This window comes from Homalodisca vitripennis, chromosome X (assembly GCF_021130785.1).
Source record: "Homalodisca vitripennis isolate AUS2020 chromosome X, UT_GWSS_2.1, whole genome shotgun sequence".
NCBI classification, from domain to species: Eukaryota; Metazoa; Arthropoda; class Insecta; order Hemiptera; family Cicadellidae; genus Homalodisca; species Homalodisca vitripennis.
The window spans coordinates 76,438,535-76,453,166 of record NC_060215.1 but is presented as its reverse complement, the minus strand read 5'-3'; the positions used below and the strand labels follow the sequence as shown (position 1 = coordinate 76,453,166).

Sequence of the window (14,632 nt, the reverse complement as noted above, 5' to 3'; positions counted from 1 at the left end):
AGTGGTGGGGCAGTGATAACATTGCAGTGTTTTCTTAATTGTTTTGTTAATATGTCAACAACTCCAGAGTAAGTCTTTGTATTAAACATTTTAATTTCAACTTCATGTGTGAATCATAGCTGGAGATTATATTATGTTTTGAAAATTTCATTTGACTCTTTGGTATTTACTCTGTCTCATTTTTATTTCCATTTGTAAAACCTCTGTTTCAGGTCATAACACTTTAGACTTCCAAATTATGCTTGTTTTAAGCCGCTAGTTTCTTTTTTTGTAGTTGTTGATTCTTATTTCAGTTAATCAATGATTACTGTTATTTGTGGCAGGAAGTTGTTATTTATAAGCTTCTTGACTAGTCTTTTAGTAGGTCAACTGCTATGTTAAGATGTCTAACATTGGTGTAATGTATGTTTTGGTTTTTCCCTGAAGAGGGTACAAAGGAGAGATTCTGGATCTGTTATTAATGACTGAGCTCTTTATAGCCAGGAAGGACTCTTCCTCTGATGCAGTTCTTTCAGCATTAACAGTTTAGCACAAACCTTTCAAACTCATATGCTTTTGCTATCATTAAATGTGCACTTATCTTTATGGCTCTAACTACTACTGAGAGATGGTGTCTTGAGCCCAGGGCTCAGCGTATCTTGTATCTGACCCAAAGATTCCGAACGAATTTCCATTCTAGAGCCACCTATGTACAAAAAACTACAGACTTATGGCCTGGGGAATCTTTCTGACTTTCCATCCACTTTGTTTTTCTTCTAGTTGGGATCCCATAATCAAGAACTTCATGATTTTAAATATGAGACTTTGTAGATTTAACCGCTATAATAAGCTATAATAAGTACCAGAATATTGTAGGAAAGTAATAATAATTTAGCATAAGCTTTTTGTGTAAAAATGTAATTATCTTAAGAATGTTTTTGGAGTGTATCTATTAACTGTCCGTCAATTACAACTCATAATTTGTGTACAATGATGAGTGTAAATGTTTTGTTTGTCTTATTTTTATTTGTTTTATTGGAGTTTTTTTGTGTTTATACATCTTTTTCTTATTACTTTTAAAAAATGTATTGTTATTTTAAAATTAAAAAAGTGTAATCATGTAAACAGATTATTGTGCAAGAGTTACTTGCTTTATTTTACCTGAATTAATAAAAAAAATATGAACCTAACTCATCACACTATTGCAGTACTGCTGATTATATGTTATATACATAACTTTATTATAGAAATTCTATTGGAATTGTCTTGATCCCTTCAGTAAATTATCTGTTTTTCTTTTTTTTTTCATTCTTTATTTGCAATTTCATAGAGAAACCAATGTCTTCACATATTTTCTTAATACTAACGGTCCCGATTATCACCAAATAAATTAAGTTTCAGTAATGAAGTTAGATCAGTACAAATGAAGAAGGAACGTTGTGTCAATTTTTGTTGAAAAATTCATTGTGTGTAGAGAGGTTGGTTAATCAGCCACTAGCTCAACTCTTTCCCCTTCAGTATTCTTAATTCCTCCAGAAGGTGATTCTGTAGACTGCAGCCAATGTTGCTTCATTTTTTCATATAGAGCGAGCCAGTGTTGAGAAGTCACAAAACAACACTACTTTCTAAATATGATAAAGTAATAGTCCCTTTAAATGATTCAAACAATAGTTCAATAAATAACAGTTGAATATTTTGTAAAAGTATTGGACATATTAATTTAAAAATTTGTCTTTTTGGTGTTATTGCAGAAACAGGACTATACCAGGTGGTCCGCACAGGAGGTGTTAGCTAGGAGAATATATGTAACCAAGAGTGATGTCTGGTCATTTGGAATTCTTGTTTGGGAAGTTTGTGCCTTAGGTCAGTTTATTTTAGTTATTAAGTTTGTAATTATTAATTGATAAAAAAGACATGAGATTCTGGACAAAGTATCATCATTGTTAGTCATGGAAATTACAATGCAAATTGCTCATAGAAACTAATCAAACAATGATATAAACATGTTATTTAGACTGATTTACTAACTGCCTAATGCAATACCAAATATTCAATAATATTTTTAATAAAAGTGAAAACATTAATTTTGTATTATGTCAGGTTAGAGAGGAATTACTTTAAGGACACAATCTCATACATTTTTAAGACATTAAACCTGACAATGGAACTGCTTTGTTAGATCCACTCTGTGTAGGTAGCTATTTAAATCTTTCTCGTGTTTATACAAAGCTTTGGTGTGGTATCCTTATTCATGGAAATTCATGTTTGAATAGTGGCTGTGTATCAGACAATCTGGATTTTAGAGACCCTGACATCACAACTTCAATTTGTATTCTAATAATTAATCTAAAGGTTTAAATATAATTCAAGATTTAAGTAGACTTAAATCAATCCAAACTTTAAACTTAACTTTGAATTGAATAAAAATCAAATCCATGTCATTTGAGATGTAGTAGTGCAATAAATAATGCAACATTTAGTCAGACACCAGCATCATATTTTGTCAACTCATAAAACTTATATTTTAATCACATTGGTTTAGTCATACAAAAAATATTAAATTAACATAAAATTAACTGAAAAATAATAAAATTAACAATAGCATAATAATTTTCATAGTTTTCTTATGATGAAGAAAATGGGATACCAATATTATTTTTTTTAATGTAAGCCACGAGTTTCATCTTGTTATCTGGTACTCAAATATAAGTTTTCAATCACAATTATATGTTTTTACACAGTAGGGAGGAAATATATTTCTTGGCTCCAACTGATTGGTTGGATTTTTATGAGCAAAAACCGATCACTCTATTGCAAAGTCATGGTTATGCTTGAGGCTAAAACAAGCCCCCAACTCATCTATGTCTCACTCACACTGTCCATCAAATTATTCTCATAGCCACAAGTATGTGTTAGTATCTAGTAACAGTTATCAACAACTCTGTTGAAGTTTAGTTTATGTCGTGCTAGCATATCTCATAGTCAAAGTGATCTTATCAAATCTGATCGCGTAGGACACCACAACTGTTACAGATGAAACCCAATCTCGGGTTAAATCAAAGTTCTAAATAAAAATAGCTACAACTTCCTAAGTTCTCAAAATCAAATTCTATTATTAAATCTAATTTTACACCTCTCAGTATGAGATTCTCACATCTCTCCCAACAACAAGTATTACAGATTTGTTTACCCTACTTTTTGAGTTATTTATTTAAATGATTTTATTTATTGCATACTAAAATATGACCTTGTGTTTAAAGCTTAAAAATTTGCAGGTGGAACACCATACAGACAGACGGCCAATGAACAGGTAGCTGGCGCTATATTGCGTGGACTTAGGTTGCACCAGCTTCATTATGTGGGTGATTCCCTCTACCAGTTTATGCTGCAATGTTGGCAGATAGATGTGGATGAACGGCCATCATTTCCTCAGATACTCACTGATCTGAATGTTTTATGCACTGATTCTGAGGTAGGGCTCTTTACATTGGTTGTATTGTTTTATTTTGATAACAGGTTGTAGTCTCATGTCAAATTAACATATTAAAGCATATTTTTAGGCAATGCTTTTACAGGAAAGGTTTTAAAGAAATAATTTTTTTCATATCTGAACTGTTGTGGAATCAGAATTATAAGACAAGGTAAATAGTTATGGCTGAAAATCATATCTGAACTGTTGTGGAATCAGAATTATAAGACAAGGTAAATAATTATGGCTGAAAATGTAGTACCAGTTCATAACCTTTAAACAGCTAGGAGTTTACTCATACCAAGTAACCAAACACAAATAATATTAGGCAGTTACAATGTTATTATTCAAGTTTAAGTGTAAAATAAGTTAATATTTTTCAATTCAGTTAACAAAATTAATAAATCATAACTTGTTCTTTGTTAGAAACTTGTTTAACCCAATATAATGTTATTAAACCCTATAATAAAATTAATTTACTGTCACTAAAATTCATGGTTTACTGAATGTTTAATTTAAACAGAGTTGAAGTCTACTAATGAGAATGATTCAGATTCTATGAGAGCCATCCATCATACTTCTCTCCCAGACTACATAGCTAGTAAGGGTTTATAACTAGCTAAAATATCAAAAACTGAACAACAAATGGAAATACTTTGGTTACTGTATGATTACGGTGGCTGTGGTATCAGTTGTATAAAATAAAAAAAATATTTAATATTATTAAGGCTTTACTTTAATGTCTAGATAATAATAACTGTAACTAAGGCTGATACTTGGGTTTAGTCAAACTAAACTGTTTGCAATGAATTAATCATTAATCATAATACTACTATGCTGACTCATGTAATCACTATATCTAAAACTTTGGCGTGTAATAATATCTATTAGGTTATTGTTAGCTTGGTTCCTTAAACACATGTCTGCTTGATTGTGATAGAACAAGTAAGTTCTGAAACGCCAGTAAATGCCACTGAATTTGTGCATCCCTCGGCATGTAGCAGCTCAACACAACACTACTAATGTATGCGCGAATACAGGCATAGGCATATCTAGGATAACCTAATGGAGGATTACCACTATAAATTTTCCTTACCTCCTAGTCAAGCTGGGGTATGGGAGCACACTCTCCCTCACCCAGAATATGTTAAATACCAATGATATTAAAACTTTTAAGTTTGACATCCGTCTGAGAGCATTATTAGTATTATTATTTTATGCTCTGCAAGAACGGTTGTAACATAAGCAAAAATTTAACCTTTTGGTAACAGAGGCTTGGGAAAATGGTATATCTTAATAACTAAAAGACATCCTACACTTTCTTACCTATACCTTATACATTCTAAAATGGGCTTCCATGATACATATATATTACTTCAATATGGGCATGTATTTCGATTACTTAAATAATATGCATTACACTTAATTTCATTTTACTTAAATGTTTTTTTAATTTCAAACCTTGTTATCCCTGATAGGGATGCCAATTATAGAAATTTTGAGACATGAGATTAGTAATCGTGTATTTTTACTGCCCCTGAGCGGTTGACGTCCACTGTGTGCATTGTGCATAGACACGACAAATGCTCGGCAATGAAATGTAGACATACAAAATATGAACTTCAAGTTAATTATTATTCACAAAGCACGATATTTTGTTACTTTGGTTGTTTAATTTGAGTTTTTATACACAAAGTATGACAGAAACACGTTACAGCGATAGTAAATAACTATTGTAATAATAAAATTATAAGAATATAAATCAGCGAAAAATAAATCTATCTTGTTTTTTAGCAATTTTTATGTCATCCTAATAGTCATGACAAAGCTCTAATACCATGTTAGATATTCTTTGTGTTTACTGTTTTAGGCATACTATTACAGGCATCAATTCTGACAGGGAGTCATGGTGTAGACAACATTGTTGTTAATCTGTCACATAACACATCATACCTGTCTCATAACGTACCCTTTTATTTAGCAGTTTCTTAGAAGCAGATACACTAAACCTAAAAAAATAAAAGTAATAATTTTAATTAAGAAATTTATCAAAAAACTGCAACATGAAAATTGGAATAGAGTGTTTAATAAAGGACGTATTGAAAGACAAATCATTAATTTGTTATATACACTATTATATACTTGACAAACAGGGTGTATCCTGTATTTCACTAAACAATATCAGTTTTTATGAAGTCAATGTTATTTAATTGAAAAATTCCAAATTAACAGACGAGAACTTCAAGATGCTAATGTTTTACAGATCAATGGCCCATCAGAATTATAATTATTATAAATTAAACATGTTTTGAACATAAAACTCATTGCTAGAGTAAAATTTTACCATGCGAGGTGCTTGATTGAATTCTAATTTATAATCTTCATTATCTAAACATGAAATGAGTTAATTGAAACTCAACGGGATTATTACACATGATTTAAAAAAAAACTTATAGTTATAAATACTAACTTTATTGACAACTCTACTACATTCAGATCTTAATTCTTTTATTTCAGTAAACAGGCCAGTCTTATCACTGTTCAATCTAAATCTTTAAACTTCCCTTTATTTATATGTTTATTTTTTTTACGCAGAATACAGCTATTTGAATCTCTGGGCGCATCAGCTCTCTTAAAACGAGTCTTACAACTGATTTATTTTTGTCTTCTTCACTAGTCAAACAATATATTTTTCAGCTATCCCCTTACTGAACTATAATATATTCACTGAGTATAATTTCAGTTTAACGCTAGTGAAAATATACGTTTTTAATATTTGTACCAATGGGGAGGGGTTAAAACCCCAAACCCCCCCTCCCCCCTGGAATTTCCCATGAATACAGCTGTGACTAAAAAAAACTTCACTGACATTCCTTCTCAACAGGGGTGCGACAAGGGAAGGTTGTTGGTAGTTTACATGATTACTGATAGATCGAGTATAACAGCAACAGTACAGTTAAATGTAGATAAGTCAAAGAAATCAAATCATTAGTTAAGAAACTCAAATATATATATATATATATATATATAATATATATATAAATTTCCTGTGATGCAAAATGGAGTGAAATCTCTAATCATTTTATAAAATCTATTTAAAACTGAACTCCAGATAATGTCCCAAGACATTATTTTTGGACATTGTATGTTATGATAAAAAACAGGAATAGTTATGGTTTCCTAAGATGTTTAAATGTTTTTTTTATGTAAGTATAGTAATGAAGATTTAAAATATTATGATGATGAATAGAGTCATACTTGACAGAATATATTGATTGAAACATGCGTTGGAGATGACAATCATCAGTTCCTGTTAATCAGTGCAATGCACACTTACACTTCAAGATTTTACGTGTAAAACCAATTACTTTATAAAACGATATACCGCAAAAAAAGATAAGATTCTAAGCTTTTACTTCCATGCAATATTTGTTCCTTGTCATTATTATTGTAGTTATAAATTACAAAAACATAAAGGGCAATAATCTGTAATCCCTCTAACTGCTGCCTCTCGTGTTTTAACACTGAAGAAATTAAGTAATTTTAAAAATCACACTGATTCTATTTGAATCTCATAATAAATTTTAAATGACAAGTATTGCAAACTACTGTCTTTGTAAATCAAAGGATCAGTTTAGCATATTTTCTTTGTAAGAACTGTGGTTTCAAGCTCTGAATTTTATAAAATGGATTTGGAACATTTTTATTGTCATAGCAGAGGGAACACAGTGAGTTGTAATTGATCCACGAGTCACACTAGTTTGGTCAGGAATCGAAATGAGAGGTTAAAATAAATATAAAAAATTAACTGTATTGGAGGAATAAAATAATATCTTAGTTAATTATAGCATAATATCTAGTGTGAATTGTAATAACAATTATTTTATTATTTTTGTTTCAGCTAAACATGGAGCTAAATTTCAACGTATACAAAGATTTCCAATATGAAGGTTATTCTGAAAACTTGGAACGCTACTGATATTTTAGTATTAAACCAACAAACAAGGTGGAAAACGTTTTCATCCAGCATATAATTTATTTTGAGTTAAAAAGTCTCAAGTTTGTTTTAAATATTATATGTATGTATAGTGACTTTATTGTTGTTATTTGAATATTTTATGTGACAGCTATCATACTATATAACTTACATGGTAGCTGATTTTATACTTTTTGAAACTACATGTGAAACTCTGCCTATTTGGAATGAATTCAAAAATTATTCTGCAATTGTTAACTTCTAGTTCCATTATAAGAAAACATCTAGTGCAATATCAGTTTTGAATTCAAATTACACACTTCTTATGTACCGTCCTCTGTAGGTAGTTAATAATATGTTTGAAATGTACTTATGTATGTAATGACTGTATATTACACTCTGCACTCTCTTCCACAAGTGTGTAAAAGGTATTTTTAAAGACTTTAGAGCTCATTTGATCCATCATACTCGCAAATTGTACACCTCTTGTTTTACAAAAACAAGATATCTTTTTTTGCAAAAACCACTAAGCATTATTATAAAAGCAAATAATGTGCATCAGAAGCTGGTGCTTTTCAATGGTCTTGCTCCGCAATAGTTTAAAAGTAGATGCTAATGGCAAATCTCTAAAATTGTAAAAAGCTTTTACACTTGTGTTTCAATTATCTCTTAAGAATTTTGATTTGCTTGTGTTACTTTCAAGTTATTGGTATAAATATTGAAATTAGATAAATCTGTTTTTAAAAAAGCCTTTTGACTGGAGGAGGAGGAGTTTATAAATGCATTGACAAATGAATCTCATAGCAAACTGCCTTTTTTACTTAGTTTTATATTTTTAGTAAGATTGTATGTATTAGTAGTGATAGAGCACAAGTTGTAGACAATAAGTAATTGAACATTCCATTTAAAAAAATTGAGTCTGAGGATGGTGATTGGATGATAAGTTTTATAATTGTGTTCAATCAAACTGGTAATCAAACATGTATTCTTACTGTCCTTTATTTTATTAATTTTTCATTATTAATTTATTAAAGTGCTGAACTAGTGCCTTTGTAGATAATTACAGAGAATGTATAAAATAATAAGTAAATTGAGGCTACAAATAATTTTAGTAATTCATTTAAGGGTATGTTAAATTAATTTAGCAATTCATGTCTGTAAAACCTAAACACTATTATAGTACTAAGCATTGATTATAACAAAATTGTTTCAACCAGCATAAACTTCTATCAATCAAATAGTCAAACAAAAGAAAAGGAGAGGGTATCAGACTCTCCTTTGTTAAAACTATATTTATCGTAAATTGTGCATTGTAATTACAATGCAGGTTGTTATTAAAATTCACTGATAAAATATGCTGAATGGTGGAGTTGTAACTAATGTTGGAGGAAATGTCATAAATGAGAGACTCCCAAGGCAGGTGGATTTAGAGATAAGAAACCTCGAACAGACCTTTACATTCCTCTTGAACCAACAGATGATGATGAGATATTGTATTGTAATAGAATATCTTTAAACATACATTTCTGGCAAAAAAATATGATACAAGAAACGTCAAAATGACGGAACATAATGTTTCTGAAGTCATAAGAGAGGTCTTAGGTCAGTTGTGTTTAACATAAGGAAGTCATACAATTGTTAAAGTGAGAAATAAACAGTTTTAACTCAAATTAGTTGATTGCAAAAGAGAATTTTATGAACACAAAATCAGGAATTCAGCCTTTGTTGGGAAAACTACTTACCAAATTGTTAACATGGAAACGGGAAATTCAAATGACAGTTTTTGAGATAATATTATTTTAACAGAAAATGAGGAAACAATATCTGTTCCAGTGTTAGTAATTTTATAAATTTACAATTTGTCAATACAGTTCATAATCTTAGAAATAGTACTCGACCAAGTCTTGGAGTAAACTAAATGGATCCAAAAACTAATGAAGGGCATTTTTCAAAGAGGGGCCTTCAGGTATACACCAGTAAATTAAAAAGCAATTTCGTGAATTGTAAAAACTGATAATAATAAATCATCAAGTAGTTATAATTAAATTCCAATTAAATTAGTGACAAATGCTATAAAACCTCTTCTAAAACCATTAGTACATTTAATACATTTGTCTTTTATAACTGGTATTTTTCCTTCTGAACAGAAAATTACAAAGAGTAGTCCCAGTTCATAAAAAAGAAACAAGTCAGAACCCAATAATTGCGACCAGTATCAGTGCTCCTTACACTATCAAAAGTGTTTGAGAAAGCAATGTTAAATTGACTAGTAAACTTTCTACAGCACAATGAACTGTTCAATAGGGAGCAACATTGTTTTAGGAAAGGTAAATCAGTGGTTACAGCTCTGGTTGATTTTACGGAACTAATAGTCGATTTAATAGATCAAGGTGGAAAACCTATCGGTTGGATCTCTCTAAGGCTTTTGATACCATCTCTCACAGTCTTTTACTAAAAAAATTAGAATCAGTTGGTATCATAGGGGTTAGTTTAAATTATTTTGAATTCTACCTTTCAAATAGATCTCAATATGTAGAAATACCATTTCTTGAAAACAATAAAATTAGTAAAGTCTATTCAAGAAAACTTGAGGTGGTGCAAGGAGTGCCCCAAGGTTCCATTCTTGGACCTGTGTTATTACCCTGATATATTCAGGAATTTCCTAGTATCTTGGATGATATTAAAGGGACTAAGAGTCAACTCATACTTTTTGCCGATGATTCCAATTATTGATCGTTTGAACTAAAAATCATAATGAAATTGAACAGATTCATCTCTCAAGCATTCAAGAATATTTCTTTAGCAATAATTATTTTTTAATGTAAGCAAAACTAATGTTATTAGTTTTGGAACAAAACAGAATATAATACAACTGAACCAAACATTTTTATTGAACTGGATCATCTCAGCCAAATTTTCAATACAAAACTTTTTGGAACATATAAGTACATAACATTTTTTTTAATCATTCTTGAATATATATATTTATATATTTATCATGCTCATATACACTTCTATATTGCTCTTGGTTTATGTGTATATGGTGGAGCCTGTAACAATAATTTGGTTAAGATTTTAATCCTTCAAAAACAAGCAATTAGAACAATGTTGAACTTAAAGCATTATGATCATGTTAAAGAATATTTTTAAAATTTACAAATATTTACGGTATATAATCAATATATATTTGACTGTATCTTTTTTTTAATCCAAACAAATTTAATGTGCGCTCTGAAATACATTCCTGTAATACAAGATATAAAAGTGATTTACATAACCTTCTCCGTACTAACGTCTGCTTCAGCGGACATTGAAAAACATATCGAGACATACTGATGTCCGGATGCGCGATGTACTGCTGAGATTTACCAACGTCCGCTCACCCGGACGTCTCGGGTTATATTTATCTAATTGTTATCTGCAAACCGAAATGTTTGTATTATAACTTAAATTGTTGAACAATACTTCTATATCATTATATTTATGCGTTATTTGATTTTAGCGATTTATTTGCCATTTTAGCCATTTTATTAGCCATTTGATTCCACCATCCCACTAGAACAGTGGGAGGCAGAGATACCACAGTAAGTCAAACCAGTATTTAGAAAAAATACCTTTGGATAGAGAAGTGAACTGTTCAGATTGTAGTGCTGTTAGGACAAGTGCTGGAGGCAAAAGGAAAAATATTACCTTACTGATGCATTACTTGCATTACCGATTGCATTACACTATGAGCCCCATATCGACCTCGTAACAGTTACCTTCTCTGCATTTCTTAACAGGACTACTACCTTCTCCAGTATGCTTGAAAGGTTTACTTTTGGCATTCTGTCCCATCAGAGTAAAAGTGCCATTCTCTCAGTCCGAATAAGGGCAGATTTAATCGTCTGCCACCACAACCTTCTTTTTCTCAATAAAGTGAGTGGAGTGGAATATTAATATTATAACAAATTATTAAGTTGTATTCCTAATACAGTCTTTCATATTTGAATATTTTCATACAGTAGAGTACTTAGATTGTTTTTTTACTGAATTATTTTTAATACCTTTTGTTTTATTGTCATTTGTAACATTTTATATTTATATATATATTTATTTATTTTTTATATTGTTCAAAATATAACAAAAATGTCTGATACAGAGTTAATTATATAAATATATTGTTTTGATAGAGTAAGGCAATTTTATATTGGTCTTAATATTCAACAACAGTTATGTTACAGTATTATTACTTATAGTTATTGAACTTGCATTGTAGTATCATATTTTATATGATTTTGTACAGGACAACTATGTAAATATGACTAATTTAGTGTTTTCAAAAGCCTTATTAATGTAAAAATTACAATTATAACACATCATTTCTAATTTCCTGGAGTTATTATTTTTATTCCATTATTTTCTGACTAATATGGTAGTTTTATAAACAGATTAAGTATTTGTAACAGAAGAGGGTTTCTTTTGTTTGTGCTCTTTTCTCAGTATGGCAAGAACTGGAAACTCTTAGCACTCAAAAGTACCAGTAAGTGGACTGTTGCTGTTTCTTCCTCAGCTTGTATTTAATTGTATCTGCACCAGGACATCAGTTCATATGAAAAATTTGATGGTCCCCCCCCACTATCTTTTTGACATTCTTGTCTACTGACAGGTTACTTTTTCACGACCGGTTGGACTTAATTTACATCAATTTGGTTTTTATTTAAAATCATGTAACTTGTAGCTACTTTTTTAATAAATGATACCTATTTTATTATGTTATCTATATGATTACAAATTAATTATTTTTTTAGTTCTAATAGTAAAGTTGAATAATTGAATAATTTTACTTGAATTATTTAGTATTATCACTATCATGACAAATGTTAACTTCATTCTCAATAAAGGAATATTTTCCTGATTATAGTTGATGATAAATCTTGTTTATTTGTCATAAGTAGGTATAAACAGGATGTATTTTATAGTGGTGTACAGAGATTTTAGTGCTTAAAACTAAAAATTCAGAACATTTTATTTCTTGCCAAAGTTATGAGTTATGAGAATTATACTCTTATCAGAGGATTGTATTGTTAACCTTGGAGTTACTTGAGAGCATTGGAATAAGAAGTATAGCAAACAAAGGTTATTTTAATCAAACAAAAGTTGGCTAGTCATTGAAATGTATTTCAAATAACTAGGCACTTTTTTTAAGCAATACCATTACGTGATGTGTAAGTATGGACTAGTGGTACGTACTTAGGCATCTATTGTTCAATAATCTCAAGAATTGAACCCAGTTACGTTATTTGTGGACAACACGTCAATTGTATTAGATAAAACATTGTGATCCCAGATGGATGATAATTTTTCTAGAATCAAAAAAGTAGTTCAGTGTTTTGGGGAAATGATTTAGTCATTGATACCCATAAGAATATAAATTAAGTAAGAAAATATCTTGAATGATTTCACTACAGAACTAAAGAAGAATTTCAGTACATGGTTTGATGATATGCTGAAATTTGTTCTGATCTATTACTGAAGTTTTAGAAATATACTTAGACATATGATTGAATTTCTCATACCACATTGATAAAGCAGCACAAAATATGTGCTCTGGACACGTAGGTTGTAAACGTTTACACTATGCAACTACAAAGATATTTATAACCTATTATGCTATGATATTTTCTCTGGCTTATGTAGTCACAATTTTGAGATCTGAAAGAATCGCACGAAACAAATTTTCAACATGCCCAAGAAGACAGTGTACATTTTTGCTGGCATTATACAGAGACAGTCACACATTTGAGGAATGAATTCTGCTGACCATCCTCTGCTTTTATATTTATCAAAACTTAATTTTTCTCAGCATAATCATTTTTGAGGCATTTGTCCCCAATTAAAATAGAATTTTATGCCAGACTTCTTATTTTATAAACCACACTTGTTATAACATTACATCATCACTTTATGAGCATCTTGATGATCTGATATCTGAAAAATGTTGTATAAGTTTTGAGAATCAGGTCCTATCTTGACAAGAGATATTTTTAAACTGTTAAGGCATTCGGTATGAAGTAAGTTTTCACAGTTCACTGAGAAACATGACTTTTGTAATGGGTGGAGCTCACTTAGTGTTGACCCTAGTCCTCAGGGGATCTCTACAGGAGGCGGCCCCTACCGCCAACCTAATCTATCTTGAATATCCTGCCACTCGGAAAACGGCGCAAACATTTTAACACTAAGTGGAATGGCGGGTTTCCTCACATTCTTTTATTTCTTATATTCACAAAAACTCTTGTTAAATTTATATAAGACTACAATCTTATATTATGTGTGTGTGTGTGTGTGTTGAGCAAAAAAGCCTGGTGTTAATATTGCTATAAGTGTTATATGCAATAAAGTAAGTATATTTTATTGATTGATGCTCATTTTTTTATTTCCAGCACATTGTATTATTTCTCCTTTCACTGCAAATGTTTGCCTAAAATAAAGGTAAGAAAGTGTGTCATGTATTTAACTACATATGTTATAACTAGACAGTTACTGTACAGTAGTTTAACATGCTGATTGCAGCAGATGCCATAGGGCGCATGTTACCTACATGCCAGTGAGTCTAGTTGTGTGCCGTCCATCTGCATTTATCTGATCTGCCTGTAACCGCCTGCCATTCCTGTATTAAACTCTTTATATTTTTTTCCGCAATTTCACATTTTTTCAAATGTCATCCTGTATTAAGTGTGCCAGCGTGATCTCTAACATCAAGGATGTGTTGGTATGTGCAAAGTGTAAAGAATCTTTTCAACCAACTTGCACTTGAGTTGACACAATAGACAAAGTTTTAAAATTGAGTGCCCAAAGCAAAGCAACTTGGAAGTGACATATGTAAGGCGGAGATGGGTTCGACTGTGAGTGGCAGCAATGTCAAGTCTTATTTATTGGATACTATTAATAACTTGGGTAAAACTCTCAGTGCGCAAATTCATGATGTTACCGTGAACGTGGAGACTAAAAAACCAACTTGTTAATATTAATACAACAATTGAAACCATGCAGGTTACACTGAGTGTATTGGTTTCTGAAAATGGGACCAGAAAGTTGGAATTTGTTAGAATCAATGAGTCAAACTCTGCTTTGAGGGACGAGGTTATGGTACTCAAAACGAAGATGCAATGCATTCAATATTCTTGAAGAAACAACCTGGAAATTGTTGGAGTTCCATACTCTAAGGG

At 30.7% G+C, this 14,632-nt stretch overlaps 1 protein-coding gene across 1 annotated transcript in view; it reads left to right on the top strand.

The window, feature by feature from the left end:
• The window catches only part of LOC124369226 (putative tyrosine-protein kinase Wsck), a 45,682-nt gene extending 33,890 nt beyond the window's left edge, over nucleotides 1–11,792 (top strand). Inside the window, exons 11-13 of the mRNA XM_046827100.1 lie at nucleotides 1,731–1,842; nucleotides 3,255–3,451; nucleotides 7,350–11,792. Of these exons, the coding sequence (XP_046683056.1) occupies nucleotides 1,731–1,842; nucleotides 3,255–3,451; nucleotides 7,350–7,427 (387 nt within the window). The 3' untranslated portion in view covers nucleotides 7,428–11,792. The remainder of the gene's footprint in view (nucleotides 1–1,730; nucleotides 1,843–3,254; nucleotides 3,452–7,349) is intronic.
• The last annotated feature ends 2,840 nt before the right edge of the window (nucleotides 11,793–14,632 follow it).